This window comes from Hipposideros armiger, unplaced genomic scaffold (genome assembly GCF_001890085.2).
Source record: "Hipposideros armiger isolate ML-2016 unplaced genomic scaffold, ASM189008v1 scaffold_140, whole genome shotgun sequence".
In the NCBI taxonomy this organism is placed as follows: Eukaryota; Metazoa; Chordata; class Mammalia; order Chiroptera; family Hipposideridae; genus Hipposideros; species Hipposideros armiger.
The window spans coordinates 2279658-2301518 of record NW_017731490.1 but is presented as its reverse complement, the minus strand read 5'-3'; the positions used below and the strand labels follow the sequence as shown (position 1 = coordinate 2301518).

General features: G+C 39.7%; 2 protein-coding genes, 1 long non-coding RNA gene and 2 pseudogenes across 4 annotated transcripts in view; 4 read left to right on the top strand and 1 right to left on the bottom strand.

The window, feature by feature from the left end:
* MTRF1 (mitochondrial translation release factor 1) overlaps positions 1-1040 on the top strand; it is a 44269-nt gene extending 43229 nt beyond the window's left edge. For both annotated transcript variants that reach the window (XM_019650383.1, XM_019650384.1), the window contains exon 11: positions 455-1040. In XM_019650383.1, the coding sequence (XP_019505928.1) occupies positions 455-568 (114 nt within the window). In that variant the 3' untranslated portion in view covers positions 569-1040. The remainder of the gene's footprint in view (positions 1-454) is intronic.
* A 1100-nt stretch (positions 1041-2140) lies between these two features.
* LOC109386840 (mortality factor 4-like protein 1 pseudogene) lies at positions 2141-5096 on the top strand (annotated as a pseudogene).
* Positions 5097-7780: 2684 nt separating this feature from the next.
* Positions 7781-10744, top strand: LOC109386830 (kelch repeat and BTB domain-containing protein 7). Its single transcript, XM_019650357.1, has one exon. It carries the CDS (start codon positions 8071-8073, stop codon positions 10105-10107), a length of 2037 nt encoding a protein of 678 aa, XP_019505902.1. The 5' UTR covers positions 7781-8070; the 3' UTR covers positions 10108-10744.
* A 3658-nt stretch (positions 10745-14402) lies between these two features.
* Positions 14403-15198, bottom strand: LOC109386842 (calmodulin-like; annotated as a pseudogene).
* A 3441-nt stretch (positions 15199-18639) lies between these two features.
* LOC109386843 (uncharacterized) lies at positions 18640-19968 on the top strand. Its single transcript, XR_002124861.1, has 3 exons — positions 18640-18753; positions 18961-19092; positions 19460-19968. It is a non-coding gene; the product is annotated as an uncharacterized LOC109386843 (long non-coding RNA).
* Positions 19969-21861: the final 1893 nt, after the last annotated feature.

Sequence of the window (21861 nt, the reverse complement as noted above, 5' to 3'; positions counted from 1 at the left end):
CAGTGTCACTGGCCCTCATATGTGGGATCCGAACCGGGGCCCTCTGGCGTCCCAAGCCAGCTCTTAACCAGCGCGCCACTCGGCCGGCCCAGCAAATGAGTTTTAAAGAGAGGGAGGAGGCACATTTCAAAAGTTGATTCAGATCTCTGTTTTGTTGTCTCCAGAGTTAAAAGATCCAAATCCTACAAGACTGATTTTTAAACAAAATGTTAACTTAAACCATTTAAGATAGAGTATAATTCCATTTACTTTTAGATTCACTTTTTACATAAAAAGCTGATACTAACAGGATCCTCCCAAGTTAGCAGTTGTGTTCATTATATTGTAGACTAGTCATCGTTTGTTGCTTTCAAATAATTACTGCAAAGAAAGGAAATAAATGTACACTTAATTCTTTGCTTTGTTTCTCCACTATTTCTAGTAATCAGATTTTCATAACTCTCTTTTTCACCAGGAATTTTTATGTGGGGAGAAGTGCCTGGATCAGCTAATTCAGAGACTGCTGCAATCAGCAGATGAAGAAGCCATTATTGAATTTTTGGATGAAAACCTTAAATCAGCAAAATAAATGCTTTGTTATTTATTATTACATGAATGAAATGGACCAGTGTCAAGAAGCAGACTGAGGCATGGAAATCTTAAGTACAGCTAAAAATACACAATACTTACAAATGTATTTTTTAGTGAATCAAGTCACATTTCTTGACCTAAGAGTTTATCTTAGGTTTCCTGTAAAGTACAATCCAACTCTTCAAGTAGAAAACAAACATGCATCATGGAAAGAGAAATGAAGTTTTGAGAATTAGGTGCTGTGGGACAGGTCACTTGTTCTCTTTATATGCCTTTTTTTAACCATCTATAAATTAATTTAAACACATTTTTCATCTATTACTTCAGGACTTGATAACATGATAAACTTTAGTGACAGAAGATTTATAAACTTCTTTGTAAGCCCCTATTTAAAGACGAAGTCTTGCTAATTATGTTAGTTAGGGCTTAAACTATTACTTTTAAATAAAAAATAAATAAACTTTGTGAGACTATGAGTCAATACCAGTGAGCATCTCTAGGACACGGATTGTAGAATTCTTTGAGAGCTGAATGTACGAACTATAAGTCAGTATTTAAAGTAGACTTTCTGCTTGGCCTCTGTTTCTTACTGTTCTTTGGCTTAACATAATGAGCATCAACAGATGTGGTGTAATTTGAGTAATTTTCTGTGATTGGTTCTTTTGAGTGATATGTAAAACCTTGTCCTTACCTTACAGAGCTTCCAGTTGAGTGAGGAAGCCAAAATATAAATCACCAACTATAATCCAAAGTACAGGAATTCCCCCCTGTTATCTGAGGAGGATACATTCCAAGACCCCCAGTGAATGCCTGAAACCATGGATAGTACTGAATACCTATACACCAGGTCCTCGAATAACGTCATATTGGTATAAGCTCAATGAGAAAAGAAATCAATTCCCGGCCGGGGCCACTATCTGTGGCATTTGCATGTTCTCCCACATCTGCGTGGGCTTTCTCTGGGGACTCCGGGTTCCTCCCACCCCACAGGTGTGCGTGTGAGGTGGATCGGCATTTCTAAATTTTCCCGATCTGAGTAGGGTGTGTGTGAGTGGCCCTTGATGGAAGGGCGTTCTGTCCAGGGTGGGTCCCGTCTCGTGCCCTGAGCTTCCAGGATGGGCCCCAGCTGCCCACAACCCTGAACTGGAATAAGTGTTGGTGGAAAATAAGGATCTTGTTTGATTTTATTAATCTTTCGTAAATGTGTGTATAGCTCACATTTATTTCAATGTTTAATATTAGAAGTGTTTTGGGTCTTTATTTAGAAGTTTGGTGATGTTTTTGTGACCAGAAATATGCCTTAGGAACTTAACTCCTGTTTACATCAATTAGCCTATGGTAAAATTGGTTTTCTTATATAATTGGTTGTTTTGCTTAAAGTCACAATTTTCAAGAACCTACCGACAATGGTAAGTGAGGACTTATTGTATAAATTATGTTTTTCCTATACTATATACCTATAATACAGTTTAATTGATAAATTAGGCACAGAAGACATTGACAATAACTAATAATAAAATAGAACACTTATAACAGTATACTGTAATAAAAGTCATGTGAATGGTCTCTCTCAAAATACCTTATGGCATTGTATTTACCCTTCTTGTGATGATGTGAGATGATACAATGCCTATGTGATGAGATTAAGTGAGGTGAATGATGCAGGCTTTGTGATGTAGCTTTAGGCTACAATACTGGTGACATGAACACAAGCACTGAGATACCTTGACAGTCAATCTGATAACCTGGACAGCTACCAAGTGACTAATGGTTGGGTAGGCATACAGTGTGGAGGCGCCAAAGGGCTGATTCACGTCCTTGACAGGATTGAATGGGATGGCTCAAGATTTCATCACGCTGTTCAGAACAGTGGGCAATTTAAAACTTATGAATTGTTTATTTCTGGAATTTTCCACGTAATATTTTCAGACCGCGATTGACTGCTGGTAACTGAAACCTTGGAAAGTGAAACCACAGATTAAACTACAGTAGTTAGTAATTGTTCTCAGGAAGTTTCTTAGGTAAAAAAGAGGGGTTATCATTTTAGACATTCCTCAGAGATGAACTATATGCCAGGAGAGACTAGCTAAAATAGAGTTTTAAGACCAATGGGATTATTTGGAAGTAAAGATGAGAGAAAAAATTTTCCCAAATTTTTATTCTGAAAAATTTCAAGCACACAAAAATTTTAAAAATAATTTTAAAAAAACAATTCAATGAACACTATTCTAGATTCAACTATTGTTAACATTTTACCACAATTGTTTTTTTCTCTATACACACACAGGTGGTGATTCTTGGACTATGTAAAAGTTAGTTGCAGACCTCATAACATCACTTCAAAATATTTCAGCATATCCTAAGAATAAAGACACCTTCCTACAAAATTATAACTCCATCATCATACCTAATTGTATAAAATAATACAATAATTATAATTATGATCTAATAGCTATTGCATATTAAAATGTTTGCCATTATCCCCCAAATGCCTTTTTTTTTTTAACTGTTTTTGTTTGTTAGTTTTGTCCAAACCAGGATCCCACCAAGAGTCACACATCTTGGTTGTATCTCTTTAGTTTTTGAATGAATCCCCCAACCTTGTTTCCACATGACATTGGCCTTGTGAAGGGTCTCGCAAAGTTGTTTGGTAGAATGGCCTACATTCTGGATTTGCCTGGCTGCTTCCTCATGCTGTTGGTAACATTCATCCATCCCCTCAATGTACTATAAAAGTAAAATTAAGTCTAAATAATTAAGATTAAATACATTTGGCAAAACTACTTCATAGGTGATGTGAAATTCATCGGTGATCATATGTATCAGATCAGGAAGTTCCACTACTAGTAATGCTAAATTTGGTAACTCAAATCTCTCCATTGTAATGATACATGTTTTCCTTGATAATTAGTATGCAATCTGTGGGGTTATACTTTGGCATCATATAAACATTTGGTTTCTTGTTGTGCTAGGCAGCTTCTGAGAACCCCCAATGATCCCTATGCCTGGCATTCATACACTTGTGTAATCTCCCCTTGAATGTGGACCAGATTTATTGATTCTCCTCTAACAAATAGAGTACAATTTATTGGGTGGCTCATTCATAGGCATGCTCCAATTGAGTGAGAGTAGACCCATAAAAACTGGCCGCCAATGAATGAAGGCAATGTGAGTCGTTTTGAGTATAGACACAAAGGAGTGACTACTTTGTAGACTCTATTTAAAAATCAGAGCAAAAAACAATATGATGGAGCCCAGGATGTAGAGCTGATGGCGCCTGACACGCCCCTGATCTGAGTTGGTAGGTGGCGAGTAGAGGCAATACTTACCGCAGGTGGGAGAAGATGGTGGTGCCGTCACATAAAGAGCACCAAAGCCTAAATGCCGGGAAGGTGAATGGGGGCTTTGCTTTCATGGGCATCTTCTTTATGAAGCAAAGTGTGTAAGATTTTTATAAAGGACAAACAAGTGAGATACTTTGTACTTAACAGTTGTCAGACTAAACACTGGGATGAATGGTTCCAGAAAGTAGAGTACTCAAATAATACATGGAAACCAATCTGCAGAAACAGAACTTCAAGAAGCCATTATCCAGAGGGGACAATAAGAGGGGCTGCCCCAGGAAAGAAGTTGTCTGATCTACAAGAGAAAAATGTTGGAGTCACCCAGAAATAGAAATGGTGGCAGTACCAGTGAGATACCTCAGCCTCCTCAGAAGATAAAGGGCCAAGTAGACCCTGATGTTAGATTCATGAACAGAGTTGAAGTTAAAGATTCTTGAAGAGCTAGAATCAAGGTTTGTCGATGACTGAGACATAATTACTAGGCAAAAACAGCTCTTATCTTTCTGCCAAGAAGAATGAAGATTCCATTGTAGAGGATTATGCAAATTAAAAGGTTTTGAACAAACACTAGTATGTATCTTTTAATGAAGCTGTGTCAGGAATAAAAGAATACTGGAATATAATGTTGGTCACTCAGCTAACTTTATAAATTTGAAAGACCTCCAGTATGCTGAAACCCTTAAAGATTGTCCTGAGGTTTATATGGAGCACCAGCCACATCTACTGAAAATTGGAGCATTGTTGCCCTATACACCTCTACGTGAGGTGAGTCTTAGTTTATGACTGAGCTATCTTCACGATTTCCTGGCAAAGAATTCTGCAGCTTTAATTATGAAGTGGCTTCTCCCAAAAGGAGGTATAATTTACAGTAAATTAAATGCACAGATCTTAAGAGTCAGTTCATTGAATTTGACAATTGCATATACCTGTGCCTCCATCAGCCCAATCAAGAAGAGAGCATTTCCATCACACCTGAAAGTGTCCTTGGGTTCCTTTGCAGTCAACACAGAAATCCACCAATCCCCCACCTCCCAATAGTGGCAGCTTTTATTATGGTTTTTATTCACCCTAGCATATTTTCACTGCTCTGTAACTTTGCATAGATAATCTTACAGTATGTATGTACTCTTGTATATATCTGGCTTCTTTTGTTCAACATAAAATTTTTGAAACTTATTTATATTATTATGTGTATCAAAGGTTTCTTTTTTTATTTCTGAGTACCATGACACTATGCATATACCACTTTTTTTTTTTCATTCTCCTATGGATGTAAATATGTACTGTTTCCAGTTTTGGGCTATTAGGGATAAGGCTACTGAGAACACTCTTGGACATGTGTTCTAATTTCTCTTGGAAATTGCTTTGGAGTGAAATTATTGGGCATTTAACATTCAAAGAAACTCCCAAACAGTTTTTTAAAGGAGACATCCCAATTTACATTCCCATTATTAATATATGAGAGTTACAATGGCTCCCTATAATCACCAACATTTGCTATTGTTGATCTTTTAAAGTTTAGCCATTCTATTGGGTGTGCAGTATTTTCTCATTGTGAATTGAATTTGTATTCATCTGCTAATGAATGACATTGATGGGCTTTTCATGTTTATTGGTCATTGGCTATATGTATTATGAATATTTTTTGCCAGTCTATGACTTGCCTTTTTATTTTGTTTTCACTGCTTTTTAGTGGACAAAGCTTGTAATCTTGTTGAAGTTCGTTTTATTAATTTTTTTAAAAATTAATGTTTTTTATGCCCTAAGAAATCTTTGTCTACTTCACAGTCACAAAGATAGTCTCCTATGGTTTCTTCTAGAAGCTTTACGGTTTTCAGTTTTCTGTTTTATATTGAGATCCATTTCAAATTAATTTTTGTTGATGGTATAAGGTAGAGGTCAAGGTTAATTTTTTTTTTTACATTGTGATCCAGTTGTTCCAACACCATTTGTCTAAAAAGACTTTTCTTTCACCACTGATTTTCATTGATACCAATGCTGTGTTTCTAAAGTTAAAATTCAGTTCCTCATTTGAATTAGCCACATTTCAAGTTCTCCAGAGCTACAGGTGGCTTCTGGTTACCGTATCAGTCGGGCAGATATTAAATATTTGCATATTGCAGAAAGTTCTGTGACAGCACTGCTCTAGACATTAGGGCACCATGTCTACTAAATATTTTAGATTCTGTGAAAGGTAATCTAAGCCAAATAACAAAGTATGGGCTGATAAAAGGAAGTTAAAAATCAATCAGTGAACTTATATGAGGCACCTAGAGTAGTCAAATTCAGATACAGAAAGTAGAAGGGTGGTTACTGGGAGTTTCGGAGAGGGGGAAATGAGAGTTACTGTGGGTACAAACTTTCAGCTTTGTCGATATGAAAACAGTTCTGGAGATGGATGGTGGTGATGGTTGCAAAACAATGTGAATGTACTTAATGCCGAAGAAATGTACTCATCTGCTTCAAAATTGCTAAAGTGGTAACTAATATATTAAGTATATTTTACCAGTATAATTTTTTCAATTGCTGTTTTCCCTAGCTGGTGTTTAGGTGCAGATGAGAAAGCAATCAGTGCTACTAATGACTTAATTCTCTCTGGTGTATCTGAAGGACACCCAACAGAGGTACAGAGGAGATATTGGAGCCCAGTGCCCCACTTAGTTTAATATCTATTTCCTGGAGGTGTTTCCAGTAGACCCTCTTCAGCTAATAGGAAAAGAGAGAAATACAGTTTGAGAGTTATCTCCTCCTATGTGTTATCTACCTATTCATGTAATACTAAACATTTCATTCATTAGGCAACGGTGACACATGGCAAACTAACAGTAGGAGCAGTCTAGTTTTTAAAGTTCCATAACAAAAAAAAAGTAAGCACTTGATTTTGACAATTTAACTAGCAGATAATGTTGATCTATAAAGCTATATCAGCAGTTTTGTAAAGCATCAACTCTACTATATAAATTTAAGAAATGTCAGGGCATGTATGAATACCGTGCTCTGAGGATCTTGTGCTTGTCTGTTTAAATATTTTAATTTAAAACTCATTAAAACTTCTTAAAACAATTCCAGAATTTACAACTTATTTGTGGAGAAGAAGTGAAAGGAGCAGTGTTAGACGACTTGAAAACACGCATATTAAGAGGCTGTGAAAATAATCTTGCTACCCAGGAGATGAAGTGTTGAGTTGGTGAGATGCCGAGCCATCTATTTATACGCCTGATTTCCATAACTGAGGCCATCTATAATGGCTGTCCTCTAGGACCCCATTTTGTCCAAGACATCTTAATGAACCTATGGATATCGGTTAGTATTGAAACTATTATAATGCAGTTCACAGCCTTTCAAAAGAAGCAACATTAAAAACGAAGTTTTCAGAAATTGCTCATGGTTTCAAATTAGGGGGTGTCTCATTTTTCATAAATTCTAAAATAAAAGCTAACAACGACTGAATCTTTATATACTAAGCACAGTGTAAACAATTATTGTTCTAATCAACAAATATTTATTAAAACTTCCTAAATCCTATGCAATTTATCTTATTCCATCGAAACACAATCCTATGAATATTATTATCCCCTTTTTATAAAGAGGGAAAACTTCTCAGGGAGAAGTCACATAATTAATGAATAGTAAAACGTGGCTTCTACTCTGTATTTCAAAAGCCAACGTTTTAAACCATTAAATCGAGGAGCATTAACCATCTCTAAGTCTATCAGCTAAAGCAGTCCGCCACGAGGAACCTCGCGATATTGCTCGAACTATTACTCCCAACGTGCAAAGCGGCTTCTGCTATTCAGCCTATGACCGGCCGGACTGTCCCGGCATGCCTCGAGCGGCGAAAGGCAACCTGGGAGTCGTAGTCCAGGACGCCTACCCGTCTCGCCAGCGCAGCAGTGGCGGCTGTCTTGGTTCCAGTCTGCGGGTTCAGTGAGGGCGAGTTCAGGCGAAAAAAAAAGGGCGCGGAACTGGAAAAGGGTGAGTGAGAAGCTGTCTACGCGATAAAGGGAGGCGGCACCGCTACGCGGGGCTGAGTTACAAAGGCGCGGCCCCTATTCAGGGAAGCGCCTATCGTTGCGCTGGTGAGAGCAGGTTGAGGCGGAGCCGGAGCCCCGTCCTTGCACCGGTTCTCGCCTTCGGCACCGCCGCCATCTCCACCATGCAGTCTCGGGAAGACGCCCCGCGCTCTCGCCGCCTCGCCAGTCCCCGTGGTGGGCGACGGCCCAAGAGGATTTATAAGCCCTCGGTTTCGGCGTTTTTCACGGGCCCGGAGGAGCTGAAGGACACGGCCCATTCTGCAGCCCTGCTGGCCCAGCTCAAGTCCTTCTACGACGCGCGGCTGCTGTGCGATGTGACCATCGAGGTGGTGACGCCCGGCAGTGGGCCGGGCACGGGCCGCCTTTTTTCCTGCAACCGTAACGTGCTGGCCGCCGCGTGCCCCTACTTCAAGAGCATGTTCACCGGCGGCATGTACGAGAGCCAGCAGGCAAACGTGACCATGCACGACGTGGATGCCGAGTCCTTCGAGGTGTTGGTCGAATACTGCTACACGGGTCGCGTGTCCCTAAGTGAAGCCAACGTGCAGCGCCTGTATGCGGCCTCGGACATGTTACAGCTCGAGTACGTGCGGGAAGCCTGTGCCTCCTTCCTGGCCCGCCGCCTCGACCTGGCCAACTGCACCGCCATTCTCAAGTTCGCCGATGCCTTCGACCACCACAAGCTGCGATCACAGGCCCAGTCCTTTATAGCCCACAACTTCAAGCAGCTCAGCCGGATGGGTTCGATTCGGGAGGAGACTCTGGCAGATCTGACCTTGGCCCAGCTGTTGGCTGTGCTGCGCCTGGATAGTCTAGACATCGAGCGAGAGCAAACGGTGTGTCACGTGGCCGTGCAGTGGTTGGAAGCGGCTCCCAAGGAGCGGGGTCCCAGCGCTGCCGAGGTCTTCAAGTGTGTCCGCTGGACACACTTCACCGATGAAGATCAGGATTACCTGAAAGGGCTGTTGACCAACCCCATTGTGAAGAAGTACTGCCTGGACCTTATTGAAGGGGCCCTGCAGATGCGATATGGTGACATGTTTCACAAGTCTTTGGTGCCAAAGCCGGAGTGCAGCAGCAGCTCTGTTGTATCCACGGAAAACCCACCCCAAAGGCTGGGTGTGTGTGCCAAGGAGATGGTGATCTTCTTTGGACATCCCAGAGATCCCTTTCTGTGCTATGACCCATACTCAGGGGACATTTACACAATGCCGTCACCTTTGACCAGCTTGGCCCACACTAAGACTATCACCTCCTCAGCTGTCTGTGTCTCTCCAGACCATGACATCTATCTAGCTGCCCAGCCCAGGAAAGACCTCTGGGTGTATAAACCAGCTCAGAACAGTTGGCAGCAGCTTGCAGATCGCTTGCTCTGCCGCGAGGGCATGGATGTGGCATACCTTAATGGCTACATTTACATCTTGGGGGGGCGAGACCCTATTACTGGAGTTAAATTGAAGGAAGTGGAATGCTACAGTGTTCAGAGAAACCAGTGGGCACTGGTGGCTCCTGTACCCCATTCCTTCTATTCCTTCGAACTAATAGTGGTTCAGAACTATCTTTATGCTGTGAACAGCAAGCGCATGCTCTGCTATGATCCGAGCCACAATATGTGGTTGAACTGTGCTTCTCTTAAACGTAGTGACTTTCAGGAAGCCTGTGTCTTCAATGATGAGATCTACTGTATCTGTGACATCCCAGTCATGAAGGTCTATAACCCAGCCAGGGGAGAATGGCGGAGGATTAGTAATATTCCCCTGGACTCAGAGACCCACAACTATCAGATTGTCAATCATGGCCAAAAGTTGCTTCTCATCACTTCTACCACTCCCCAGTGGAAAAAAAACCGAGTGACTGTGTATGAATATGATACCAGGGAAGACCTGTGGATTAACATAGGCACCATGTTAGGTCTTTTACAGTTTGACTCTGGCTTTATTTGCCTCTGTGCTCGTGTGTATCCTTCTTGCCTTGAACCTGGTCAGAGTTTCATCACTGAGGAAGATGATGCACGGAGTGAGTCTAGTACCGAATGGGACTTAGACGGTTTCAGTGAGCTGGACTCTGAGTCAGGAAGTTCAAGTTCTTTTTCTGATGATGAAGTCTGGGTGCAGGTAGCACCTCAGCGAAATGCACAGGATCAGCAGGGTTCTTTGTAAATATCTGGAAACACTAAGGTGTTTCTACTGCTATGGAATGTATTTTAAAAAGATACCCTTTCCTTTTTCTGGAAAAAGAAAAGTTTATTGGTACCACATATTTGGTTTAGAAAGGGTAATGTTTGAATTACTAATGTAATGTTACAAAATTTAAACAGTCCACAAAATCAACCTATATAATGATTTACTGTGCTAAAAGTCAACATTAAAGTATGCAAAAAATGAAGGGTATAATTGATTAAAATGCTTGGTGGCTTTTTCATTGTTCAAGTATTCATTGCGTCAGTGGATTGTTTTGGTTAGTTACACTGTTTATATTTTAGTTATCTAATTTAGTTTTCAGTTAACTTTTTAATTCTATTTAGTGCCATGAGGAATTTAACTTTTTAATTTTTATAATAGAAAATTGGACTAGAAATTGTCAATAGGGTTTTGAAGGTTTATATTTTCCTTTAGAATAATGAAAATAGATTTACCAAATTGTAAAGTAGTCAGTTTTTAGTATTCTAAATATAGTTTGTTAAATTTGGTTTGTTTTTTTTCCCTTTTGCAAAGGAAAAAAATTGAACATACAAAGGTTATTAAATAGTGATTTCATTTTGATATAGTGCAGAATGGTCTTAAGAGCACACAGAAAATAAAAATAAATCGGGATTACACTGTTTTAAAAGAAATTTAGCTTCTAATTTTGGAATATAAAATGTATATTTGCAAAATGTGACCATTTTTTAATCTAAAAAAACATCCATTCTAGTAGTGTCACCAATTATTTAAACACCTTTCTAAACCAAAAGAGAAATAGGTAACTTAATTTTTAAGTTCATATTTCCATCTATACCTGATACTTGCTTCATTGAATCAGAGTAACAATACTTTTTTTCATTGGACATACGATTGGGTAATAGAAATTATTATCCATTGGTCATGCCTTGTCTTAAAAAGTTTATAAGCTTTCCTAAAATAACTTGGCTGTATAGTTTTGGTGTTTGTCTTAGAGGATTCTTCAGGACGAGGTGATTTATTCTTTACTGTTTTGTGAGGTAATATTGGTTTTGAAAATATGTATAAGCTAAAAACAGCATTTTATTGAGATGAGTAGTTATTGTGTCTATCAACTATAAAATCAATTGCCAGCAGAGAACTTTAAAACTTTAAGCTATGTATAGCACTGTTTTGTGTAGCATTGAAATATTCTGTCAGTTTTGTAAGTTACTATAAATGATGATCAGCTCGAAGGTATTTTTGTATTAAAAGTTGACAGTTAAAGAACATAGTGAATGATGGCATTTGGGGCCAATAGTGAAAGTATATTTCCTCTAAAATATTTCCCTAAGCAGTGCTATGTATACATGATTATTTTATTAGGGTATTTGTATCTGCTCTGTGTTTCTCTGTGAACCATGCTGTAGTCTTTGTTATTTGTGTTTGTTTTCTTTTGTTTGTTTGTTTTTGTATCACCATAATGTAAGGGAAAGTCCAGAAATAGAAACGAAATTGCACAAACATTACGTTGTTAAATACAAGAACATATAGGTGCTTACTTTTTGAGGGTCTGTAAATACATACGATTGTCATAATATACATGATAAATGGTGTACATATACAGATGCTATGGTCTATAAATTTTTCTATACCCACTTAGAATTATCTTGAATCTTCGTTCAACAACATGCTAATTCCTCTTTTGTTATTTATTCTCTAGTGACTGACTGCTGACATTTCTTATTACCCTGGCAGAGTACTGAGGAGTTTGCTCTGGGATGGGGAACTGAATTTTGAATAAAAAAAGAGTGACAGAGAAAAGGATTAAAACAAAACAAGCACACAGATAATTTCTTCTTAGCTATTTTGATTGGCTATTTGAGGAGTCCACAAAACATTCCTGTTTAACATTATTTCTAGTGAAATAAAGCAAGTACATGTATGCTTTAGTGGCCTGAGGCTAACTTTTGTTGCATTTGATATCTGGGATGGTATTAAGCACTGCTCATAACATAGAAAGCTATTTCTCAGTAGTGTTATTTTTGGGCCACCTTTTCTTCACCATTAACTTCTTATCGATAGCATTTTATTTAGTAAGGTTGAAATAGGACTGATGCTTACCTCAACCAGATTATCCGTCTGCAGATTTAAGGTATGCAACCGACTGATAAAAGACAGATCCTCTAAATTGTCATTCTCAACCTTTAAGTTAGTTCTAAACTAGTAAGTAGTAATGTCTTGGTTTACAAAAAGGTTTTCTTGGGAAGGATTTTGGTTTTGTGATATCCTTGTGAATTAGGGAATAGATGTTAATCATTATTTTAAAGATAAGTGATCTGTACATGGTTAGTTTCAAATAAAACTGGCACTAGCACCCAGGTCATCTGACCTCTTAATTTAGTGTTTCTGCTGAATGTATGAAAACCTTACTCATGCAGTAAGTGACACAATGAACATTGTTGAAACCCCTTCCTGACAGGAAAGCACCTTTATCTAAGTTTTACAATAAATTGGCACATCTTTTTTTTTTTTTTTTAATTGGGGAATTGGGGAAGGGGACCAGCCAAGTTGTTGTTCTTCAGACTTAGTTGTGGAGGGCGCCAGTTGCCATCTGGCTGCCTGTTGACAGCTTGTGGCCTCTAAGCTCAAGATGCTGTGTTACAATCTTAGTTGTGGGTGGGCATGGCTACCATCCCATGTGGGAGTCGAACCAGCAGCCTTGTTGTTAAGAGTGCACACTCTATCTACTGAGCCATCCGGGCTAGTTGCGGGCGGGTGTAGCCCGCCATCGAACAGGCAGTCTTGTTAGGAGCACGTGCTCTCACCAGCTGAGCCATCCTGCCACTTGTTGGCAGCTCAGCTTGGGTGCAGCATCACTGGCCCATGTGGGAATCAAACTGGTGGCCCAGTTTGATTAAGATTCGATTAAGAGCTTGCACTCTTAAGCTAACTCTTAACCAACTGAGCCGCTCACCCAGTAATTGGCACATCTTTTAACAAATACTCAATATGTCATTTTCAGGACTATCTGTAAGATTTAGAATGATCTTAATAATTTTTTGTATCTGTGTGTCTCTAGTCTGAAAAGCTTAGGGAACCCAAATTATTTCAGTACTTAAAAAATTCAAATGATAAATGTATTGGTTTTCCCAAAGGGGTAAAATAAAAGGCTAATTTTTAGCAAATAACTTGTTTAATTTGGGTTTAGGATTAAATTTAAATTATAGTTAGTTACTCACTGCTCAATAAACTAGAAACCAGTGCTTTGCCTGATGTCATTTTTTACCAATTTGTACTGAAATGAGGAAAAAAATATAAAACATGATGAATGAGTTGTAAACTTAAAATTATTTAATTGAATTTGTTTTAATATTCATATACATTGGAAATATAAAAAGTTTGCAAATCTATGTCAATCCCCTAAACTTTAAAAGAAAGTTTCCTTGTCTTTGAAACCCTCAAGTGTTATAACCATAATATAGACATCCAAAGTCTGCTTTAGATTTGAACTCTTGGAAGCATTTTATGTTGTATGCTTCTTTTTTTAAGTTAATGGTCTTTTTATTGGAAAAAAATTAAAAGATGTGCATTTACAACTTGGAATGAACATAAATTGTAATTTCTTGAACAGCAGTGTTGATGGTTTTGCTTATGTCCACAGCCACAACCATATTTGCTGGCTCCAAGGCCTGGTTCAGAAGATTTTAAAAACAGGTTGCAAAGGTGCTCCCTTGGTGAAAGTTTCTTTTTTAAAATGTCTATGAACAGTGACAGCCTGACACCCATTTCACTCGAGTACAATTCAGACAATGCTAAACCAACACATATGGGTGTACCATTAGTGTGTGTCACCGTCGCCTCGGGTCGGGGCTGCATCTAGACAGTTTATCCCTCACCCATTTTTCTACACACATCCTGAGGTAAACCAATTTTAGATGTGTTTCCTTTCAGTAAACCGGCTATGATGATGTATGCTAACAAACTGAGCTAGAACCCATTTGAATAGGTTTTGAATGTGTTTTTTCATTATTCATGTTTAATACAAATGTCTGACTATGCTCGATTGTCAAGCTGCATACTTGAAAAACTGACCAGCCCAAGGAGTGTGTTAATCATTAGCAAATGGAACTGCAGGGAGCCCAGGAAGCCTTCCCTGTTGGTAAGGTAGTACAAGTATTTATATTATAAAACGGATGGTAGCTTGATCTTTAGGGACAGAACCACCAACTCATACATGCAGGTTTTTTATGTGTGTGGACAGAAGATAATTTTGACATTCAGTTTTGCTACATAGAAACAGAATGAGTAAATGATTTTTTTTTTTTGCAAGAGGTAAGTAAAAGATTCAATTTGATTCTTCTAGAGGGGGGAAAAGGAGTTGAAAATAGATCTGCATTTTGCAGTCATCATCTGTACAAATTCTTCATAGTTGACTTGTTCATCTCCATCAATACCTGCTTCTCTGATTATTTCATCTCCTTCATCTATTACTTTTCTGTGAAGTTTGTCTTGACCTGTTGCAGAAGTGCTGCACTGATGTAACCATTGCCATCCTTGTCAAAGACTTTGAATGCCTCGTGGATTTATTCTTCATTGTCCGTATCTTTCATTTTTCTAGCCGTCATAGTCAAAACTTTTGGGAAGTCGATGGTGCCATGACCATCAGCATCCACTTCATTGATCCTTCTGCAGTTCGGCTTCTGTTGGGTTCTGACCCAGTGACCTCCTGACAGTTCCAAGTTCCTTTGTTGTGATGGTGCCACCGTCATCTTTGTCAAATAGAGAGAAAGCTTCCTTGCACTCAGCAGCCTGTTCTGGGGTCAGCTGATCAGCCATAGTGCGAGTGAAGGATGCAAGAGCAGAGGGATTGAGGGCCGCACCAGTGCAGGGGCTGGGACATGGGAGTGCCTTCCTGCTGCTGCTAAGGTACCATGCACGCTGAGCACTGTGTTACTGCCACCGTCACCACAGCCTGAGCTGCCCCCTACCCCCACCAGCTGCATGCTTCTCAGCTGTTCCACTTTGCCTCTCCCCTCTCATCAGATCTCTCCCGTAGCTTCTTAAAATCTTCCACACCTTTTCATCATTACAACTTTAAAAGAATATTCATTATAGCAAATATGATAAAACAAATATGAAAGTCTTAGAAAAATTATTTATAGAAAATGTGACTACCAATCTCAAGAGAATTAACTAATTAGCTTTAGAACCATCAAGATGGTTAAATATATACAAACCAGTTTTTTAATGAAGAAAAAAAAAGATAGTTTTCACAGAATTCGCCAAGTCCTAGAGTACCAGTTAGGCAATAGGTTTTGTGCCCTCTCCTTGACTTTGGGCCATTTGGTCACTTAGATCTATCCCATCAGCTCCTGTTCATTTCTTTAATCTTGTGGACTAAACATGGTCCAAGACCAGAGACTATAGGGAACGGACATTGTTGCATACCATTCCCTTTGTTTTTAAGACATTTTCTCAGAAACCACCCTACTCTGGGCAGTCACCTCTCTCCAGTGGAACCAATCTTTTATATTCTCACCTCCAAAGTAATCTTATCTGTTTATAACCACCATCTCTTAATCAGGAATATTTTGGAGGGCAAACGGTTCCTTAATTCTGGGGAAACTAGCAAATGGCAATGGCTCTTACTTCAAGGCACAGCCTGATCCAGGGTCTCAGTAACATTATGATACATTATTGTACAGAGAAGATATCATGGGTCAGTGTTTTCCTCTCACTTTATACATTAGTTAGGACCTAGATGTGGTTGTGCAAAGGGAAGGTGTGCACATAGTTTCCAGTCACATGACATGGGCCAGATCTTAATGACGTGGCCACACTTGACTGCAAGGGTGCTTGGGAGAGGCGATCTTTATTCTGGGTCAACATGTATCTAGTAAAAATTCAGAGGTTCCTTGTAGAATGCTGAGGAAGGACATTGTGGTATAAATAGCAATCTCGACTACAGCATCTGTCGGGCTAGATTTTCTCACATGACAGCCAAAATGAGTGCCAGCCAGGACTTCCAAGAGCCACATCCTTTCAGCCTAGAAAACCCAGAAAAAGGCCATATTTTCTGATATCTCTGGCAGATAATTCCGGAGGGGTCTACAACTCTAAATAGCCAAGTTTGATCACTTGTAATAGATGAAGTTGGAGGATGAAGATGCTGAGGAAGACAGACAGGTAAGAAAACAACCTCGGTAAAGGGTTCTAGTTCCTATGGTGGCGGGCGGCAGAGATAACAGGGTCCAAAAGATGGGAATGTTCAGGGTGCAGCATGTATTTTGTTTTGACCTAATCCCAGGATGTGAGGAGGAGCTGGGGGTGGAAGCAAGCTGACAACGGTGGTGAGCATCAGATCTTGAAGGCTTTTTATGTCATGCCAAGGAGATGACTTTATTTTTTTTGCATGCAATATGAATTTATTGAGAATGTTTTAGATTTTTTAAAAAGATTTTTATTGGGGAATTGGGGGATGGGGACAGCGCTGGGGAATTGGGGGAAGGGGAACAGACAGGTTGCTGTCATTTTGTTCTTCAGTCTAGTTGTGGAGGACGTTGCTTCACTGGCCCAAGTTGGCACCATCATTGCGCTTTTCCTGGGCGAGGCAGATCAGTCGCCGGCTTCTGGAGGGCCGCTCACGGCGGCTGCTGGCTACACACGGTAGCCCATGGCAACCCACTGCCACAGGGGCTGCAGCCTACGCCGTCGCCGGCGACTCACGGCAGCCCAGCTCCAGGTTGAGCTGTTGTTCAGCATCTTAGCTGTAGAGGGCAGTGTCACTGGCCCTCATATGTGGGATCCGAACCGGGGCCCTCTGGCGTCCCAAGGCAGTTCTTAACCATCGCGCCACTCAGCCGGCCCTATTGAGAATTTTTAAGTAGAGACTTGACACAATTGAATATGTTTTGAGACTCTATACCTGTATATATTGACAGTGCAAGACTATGGGGGCAAGAACCGTTAAAGGACTGCTGTGATAGTCCAGACAGTGAGATGATGTGGCACTCAACCGAGGCAGTAGCTGTGGGTTTGATGAGAAAGGAACACAGATAAGAGAGGTTAAAGACATTGAACTAGACCTATAGTTGTATGTTTGGGGATGAGGGAGCTGTAGGATATACAAGAAAGGAAGGACCATAGGCTGTTGACCCAAGTTTTTTGCTTGTATGTTGTGTTTAAGGTATAGGCCAAACCTTTACACCAAGGAGGCCCTAAAATATAAGATAGAAGCTTGCTTCTCTCCATTCAGTCCAGCAGTGAGCAGTCAACTGCTGGCAGGGTGGTTCTGCCTGATGAGGTTGTTCATGAACCCAGTCCCTTCATTATTCTCTCCCAACTGCTAGTGAGTTGTCCTCGTCTTCAGGGGCTAAGCACACTCACCAGAATTATATTTCTATGCTTCAGCCTACACGAAAGGGGAAAGAGGAAATGGAGGACAAAGAAAATGCCTTTTTAGAGAACTTTTACATCATTTTTGCCATTTTTCCGCTGGGCAGAACTTAACCATATCACCACCTCCAGCTGCAAGGTCAACTGGGAACTATTGTCATTAGATGGGTAGCTATTAGAGCGGTTCTATGATTAAATATATTAATAAACTAATATAGTTTAATATAGAAGTGTCCAGGCTTCCTGTATTCAAGTGCAGACAATTCACAATACCATGCAGGCTTTATTGCTATGATGGTCATTTCAAATCCCTCTAATCCTTCCACAATAAATTCGCAGCTAAAAGTTAAATTCAGTATAATGCTGGATAATGATTTTTCACAAGCAAATGTGTCCCCTGAGTGCCTTTAACACCCCCCCACACACACACACACACACAAACACACACACACACACACGAACACTCATCAAATCCTTGCCATTACGTCCTGTCTCAGTCCAAGTATTCCTAGAAATGGTAGAAATTAAGCCTCCAGAGTGTCACGGTTCTCTCCCTAAATGCCTAAGCTCTTTTCCAATCCCCTCTCCTTCTCTGGGAACCTACCAGCCTATCTCCCTCATTCATCCCGCACCCCAACAGCTCTCACCATTACTAATAGGGAAAAGAGGAGAATGACATGGGGGCAATTAGCAGTCTCTGTTACATTGACCCAATGGATAATGCTGTTAGTGAGTTGGAGAATATTAGAGTCAGATTAGATTTGGAGACACTGGTTGATGCATGTGGTGTCCCATGTCACATCCTTTTGGCCATCCTTTGATCTCAGCTGCAACTATGGTGGACACTCCCAGACCATGGTAACAGGCAACTTTGCTTTCCTGACTCAGGGCTTTCTCTGATGGCTCTTTCTCTTGGGCAATGCTCCTGCAACCACAGCACAGGAGTTCAAGGGGAAGTTAACGCCTCCCGGGCAGTCCTTGAGCAATGGAGAGTGGGAATTGGCAGGTACATGCCTCAGCATCCCACCTGTAAGAAAGGGACAATTCTGAAATGCATTCTGTATGGACCCACCAAGGATCCCTGCTGGGTGGAACCCTAGTCTCCCACAACAGTAATCAACTCAGTAGCACATTTTTTCCTATCACTTTCAGGATAACGGCAACCATATCACATCACAGGAATTTGATTTGGCAATTAGAAGATCATCAGTGGTATTTTGCAAAGAAGTCTCAATCTGAATATTTGCTTGGGGGCAGATATATTTGCTGGTAAGCATGGATTGGAATGAGTGAGATGAAGCTTTAGTTAACCATGTACTAAATGTGAGTTTACCCAGCCTTTAAAGGGCATAGGCAAATTCAAGCCTTATAGCTCTCCTTGTAACATGACAGCAACAAGATTCATGTTTTTATTAAAAATATATTGCCAGAAATGTTGAGCCTGAATTTAATTAAGCCATTAGAACAAACTTTCAGTTTACAGGCAAGATAGCAGCCAGAAGGACAAATTAAAAACACCATGAAGAAGCAATCGGCCAAGTCCAGAAGGCGGGGCATCCAACAGGACAACTGGCAGGATGTCAACAGTAATTTCTCTTCCCTCACGCGGTAAGATGTGAGAAAGTGGAAACAGCAAGTATGGGATATTCTTTGGAAGGGAATGGGCAAGTACCTAGTGAGGGAGAGAATATCTAGGTTGTGTTTTGGATTGCTATGAGTCTTAAATCCTTTACTAGGCTCAGGCAAAAAGCCATTCATTAGAGAGAGTAATGTGGGGCCTGGACCTACAAGGTCATGGGAAGGGAGGAGACGACCAAAGCACAAGTGGCAGGATGATGCCTGAATAGGAGCCAAGACCCTTTTCCCAAACCTGGAGGAAGAGCGGGGGCGGGTCATATAGACGGAGATGAATCCCTAGGATTGTTTTTGGACTTCAGGTACCTTAAGCCTCTACTCAATTCTTTCTTTCAATTAGGATACAAGGTTTTCTGTGGAAAGGAAAGGAGCAACATGGGGAAGGATGCTTGAGAGAGTGGACCTACTAACTGGTGAGTTTTACGAGAACAGGAGAGAGAGGGTCTGCTTCATATTTATCTGTTTCATAGCACTAATCAAAGTGCCTTGAGCAGAGCTGAAGAACATTTAAGACTGGAAGTGTTATTGTAAAATACACCTGCACATATCCTAGATCGAAGCAATATAAGATATATTACCAAAGTTTCTATTTTTACAATAATCCTTAAATGGCTTGAATTTCTGTTTATTGTTCTTGATCACTAGGTAATTCATTTTTTTTGTCAGTTACAATCATAGATTATTAGAGCTCGGTTTTCATATTTAAACTTAAAGAACTTTAAATAATGTACCAACAGTTACATTGCTAGTTATTAGTAAAATCAGAATTACAACTGTGTTTCCTGTCCCTAAATCAGGGCACATTCTAATATGCCCTCTGCCTCCCACATACCCTGTTTCCCCCAAAATAAGACCTAGCTGGAAAATAAGCCCTCGCATGATTTTAGGTGCCAAAATATGGCACTTTGGCATACTGAATATTTTAAGCTGAAGGAGTTTGTGGAAAAGGCACCATTCTCCCTGAAACATGTCATAAAACCCTCATGTGAGGGGTGTGTGCTCTCTATATCCTGGAGGAGTCATGTTACGGCTTATTCTCTGGCTAGGTCTTATTTTGGGGGGAACATGGTAGCATTTATGATGAAATCTACATCATTTTTTCAATGTGTACGCCATCTGAAACATTGGAGTTGGAAAGTAAAATTGCTATTATTCTGCTTGAGATTTATTTGGTCCTCTAATCTAGTGATTCAACTTAGGGCACTTAGCACTGCTTACTAAGAGCTTGGAATAAAGAGAGGTCCAGGCTTGAAGCAAAGTCATCTTAGTGCAATTGAGAAAAGAAATAAAAAATGTCTTTAGTTCAAAATAAAACCCAAGAAAACCTCAATGATCAACGTATAAGTTTTATTATGTTAAAATACAGTAATTTTAGTATTATATTATGCTTATATTTTTAGAATTATATTAGATATTTATACTATTTGTATTTGTAGTATTATGTTTTGACCATTTCTGTTTAGATAATCTCAGTCAGAGTATTGAGCTAATTTAATAAATATCAAATTGTTGTTTTTTAAATTCACAGTTATGATATTAAATATGTCAAGGTAATAAAAAGGAATGCTTTCTCAAATACTACCTCTGTTCTGTGTACTCACCAAATACCAGTTGAATGTAGATTTGAGGAGCAAAAAATAGCCTCTAAATTTGAATCAATTTGCATAGTGTTGTAGTTCTAATTTAAAGATTTGATCATGTCATATTTTATTTCAAAATGTAATATAAACTTATCAAAAGTTGGTGAACATTTACAAGGTTGGACAATGAAGTTTGCGAACTCATCATAGAAAAAGTGCTACATACCTCATTGCTGAATATCACTGTGGTCAACTTCAAAGTACTCCCCTTGGGATACTATGTACCAACACCAGCTTCTAGTCCACTCTTCAAAGCAATTCTGGAACTCTTTTTCGGGAATGGCCATCAGAGCTGTCATCGTATTACCCTTGATGTCCTGAATGTCATCTAAATGTCTTCCTTTCAACATTTCCTTTATCTTTGGATAAAGAAAGAAGTCAGGGCGGGCAAGATCAGGTGAGTAGGGAGGGTGTTCCAATACAGTTATTTGTTTCCTGGCTAAAAACTCCCTCACAGACAGTGCTGTGTGAGCTGGTGCATTGTTGTGATGCAAGAGCCATGAATTGTTGGTAAAAAGGTTCAGGCTGTCTAATTTTTTTTTACACAGCCTTTCAGCACTTCTAAATGGTAAACTTGGTTAACTGTTTGTTCATTTAGTACAAACTCATAATGAATCACCCCTCTGATATCCAAAAAAGTTAGCAACATCATTGCAACAAGTTCACGAACTTAATTATCAGACCTCGTATTATGAAGTTTTGAATTATAGCTGGAATCAACCTTAAAGTTGTCATATAATTAATTCTTGGGATCTCTGAAATGTCAAAGCTTCTCCATGTAGTCAGTTCCTAATTTTCTGGGAACTCAGTTTCTTTTTTCCCTGATGTTGGCTATCTACCAGCTCTGTGAATGTTCAAGAAAAGAGAACAGGAATCAGCCAACTGTATTACTTGTCAGGAGATTCAGAAGATTTGGGGCAAAGTTTGGCACAACATAGTGTTTAAAATAAGATGGGGGTCCTATTCATTTTTCTTTATGTGGTCATCCAGTTTTCCCAACCTCATTTGTTGACGAAAATAGCCTTTCCCCATTCGGTCTCTTGACTCCCTTGTGAAATATTAGTTGACCATATATGTGAGGGCTTATTTCTGGGCACTTTAT

What these genes read in the sequence shown, in the direction of transcription:
- LOC109386830 (XM_019650357.1), top strand. Translation starts at nt 8,071, where the DNA reads ATGCAGTCTCGGGAAGACGCCCCGCGCTCTCGCCGCCTCGCCAGTCCC.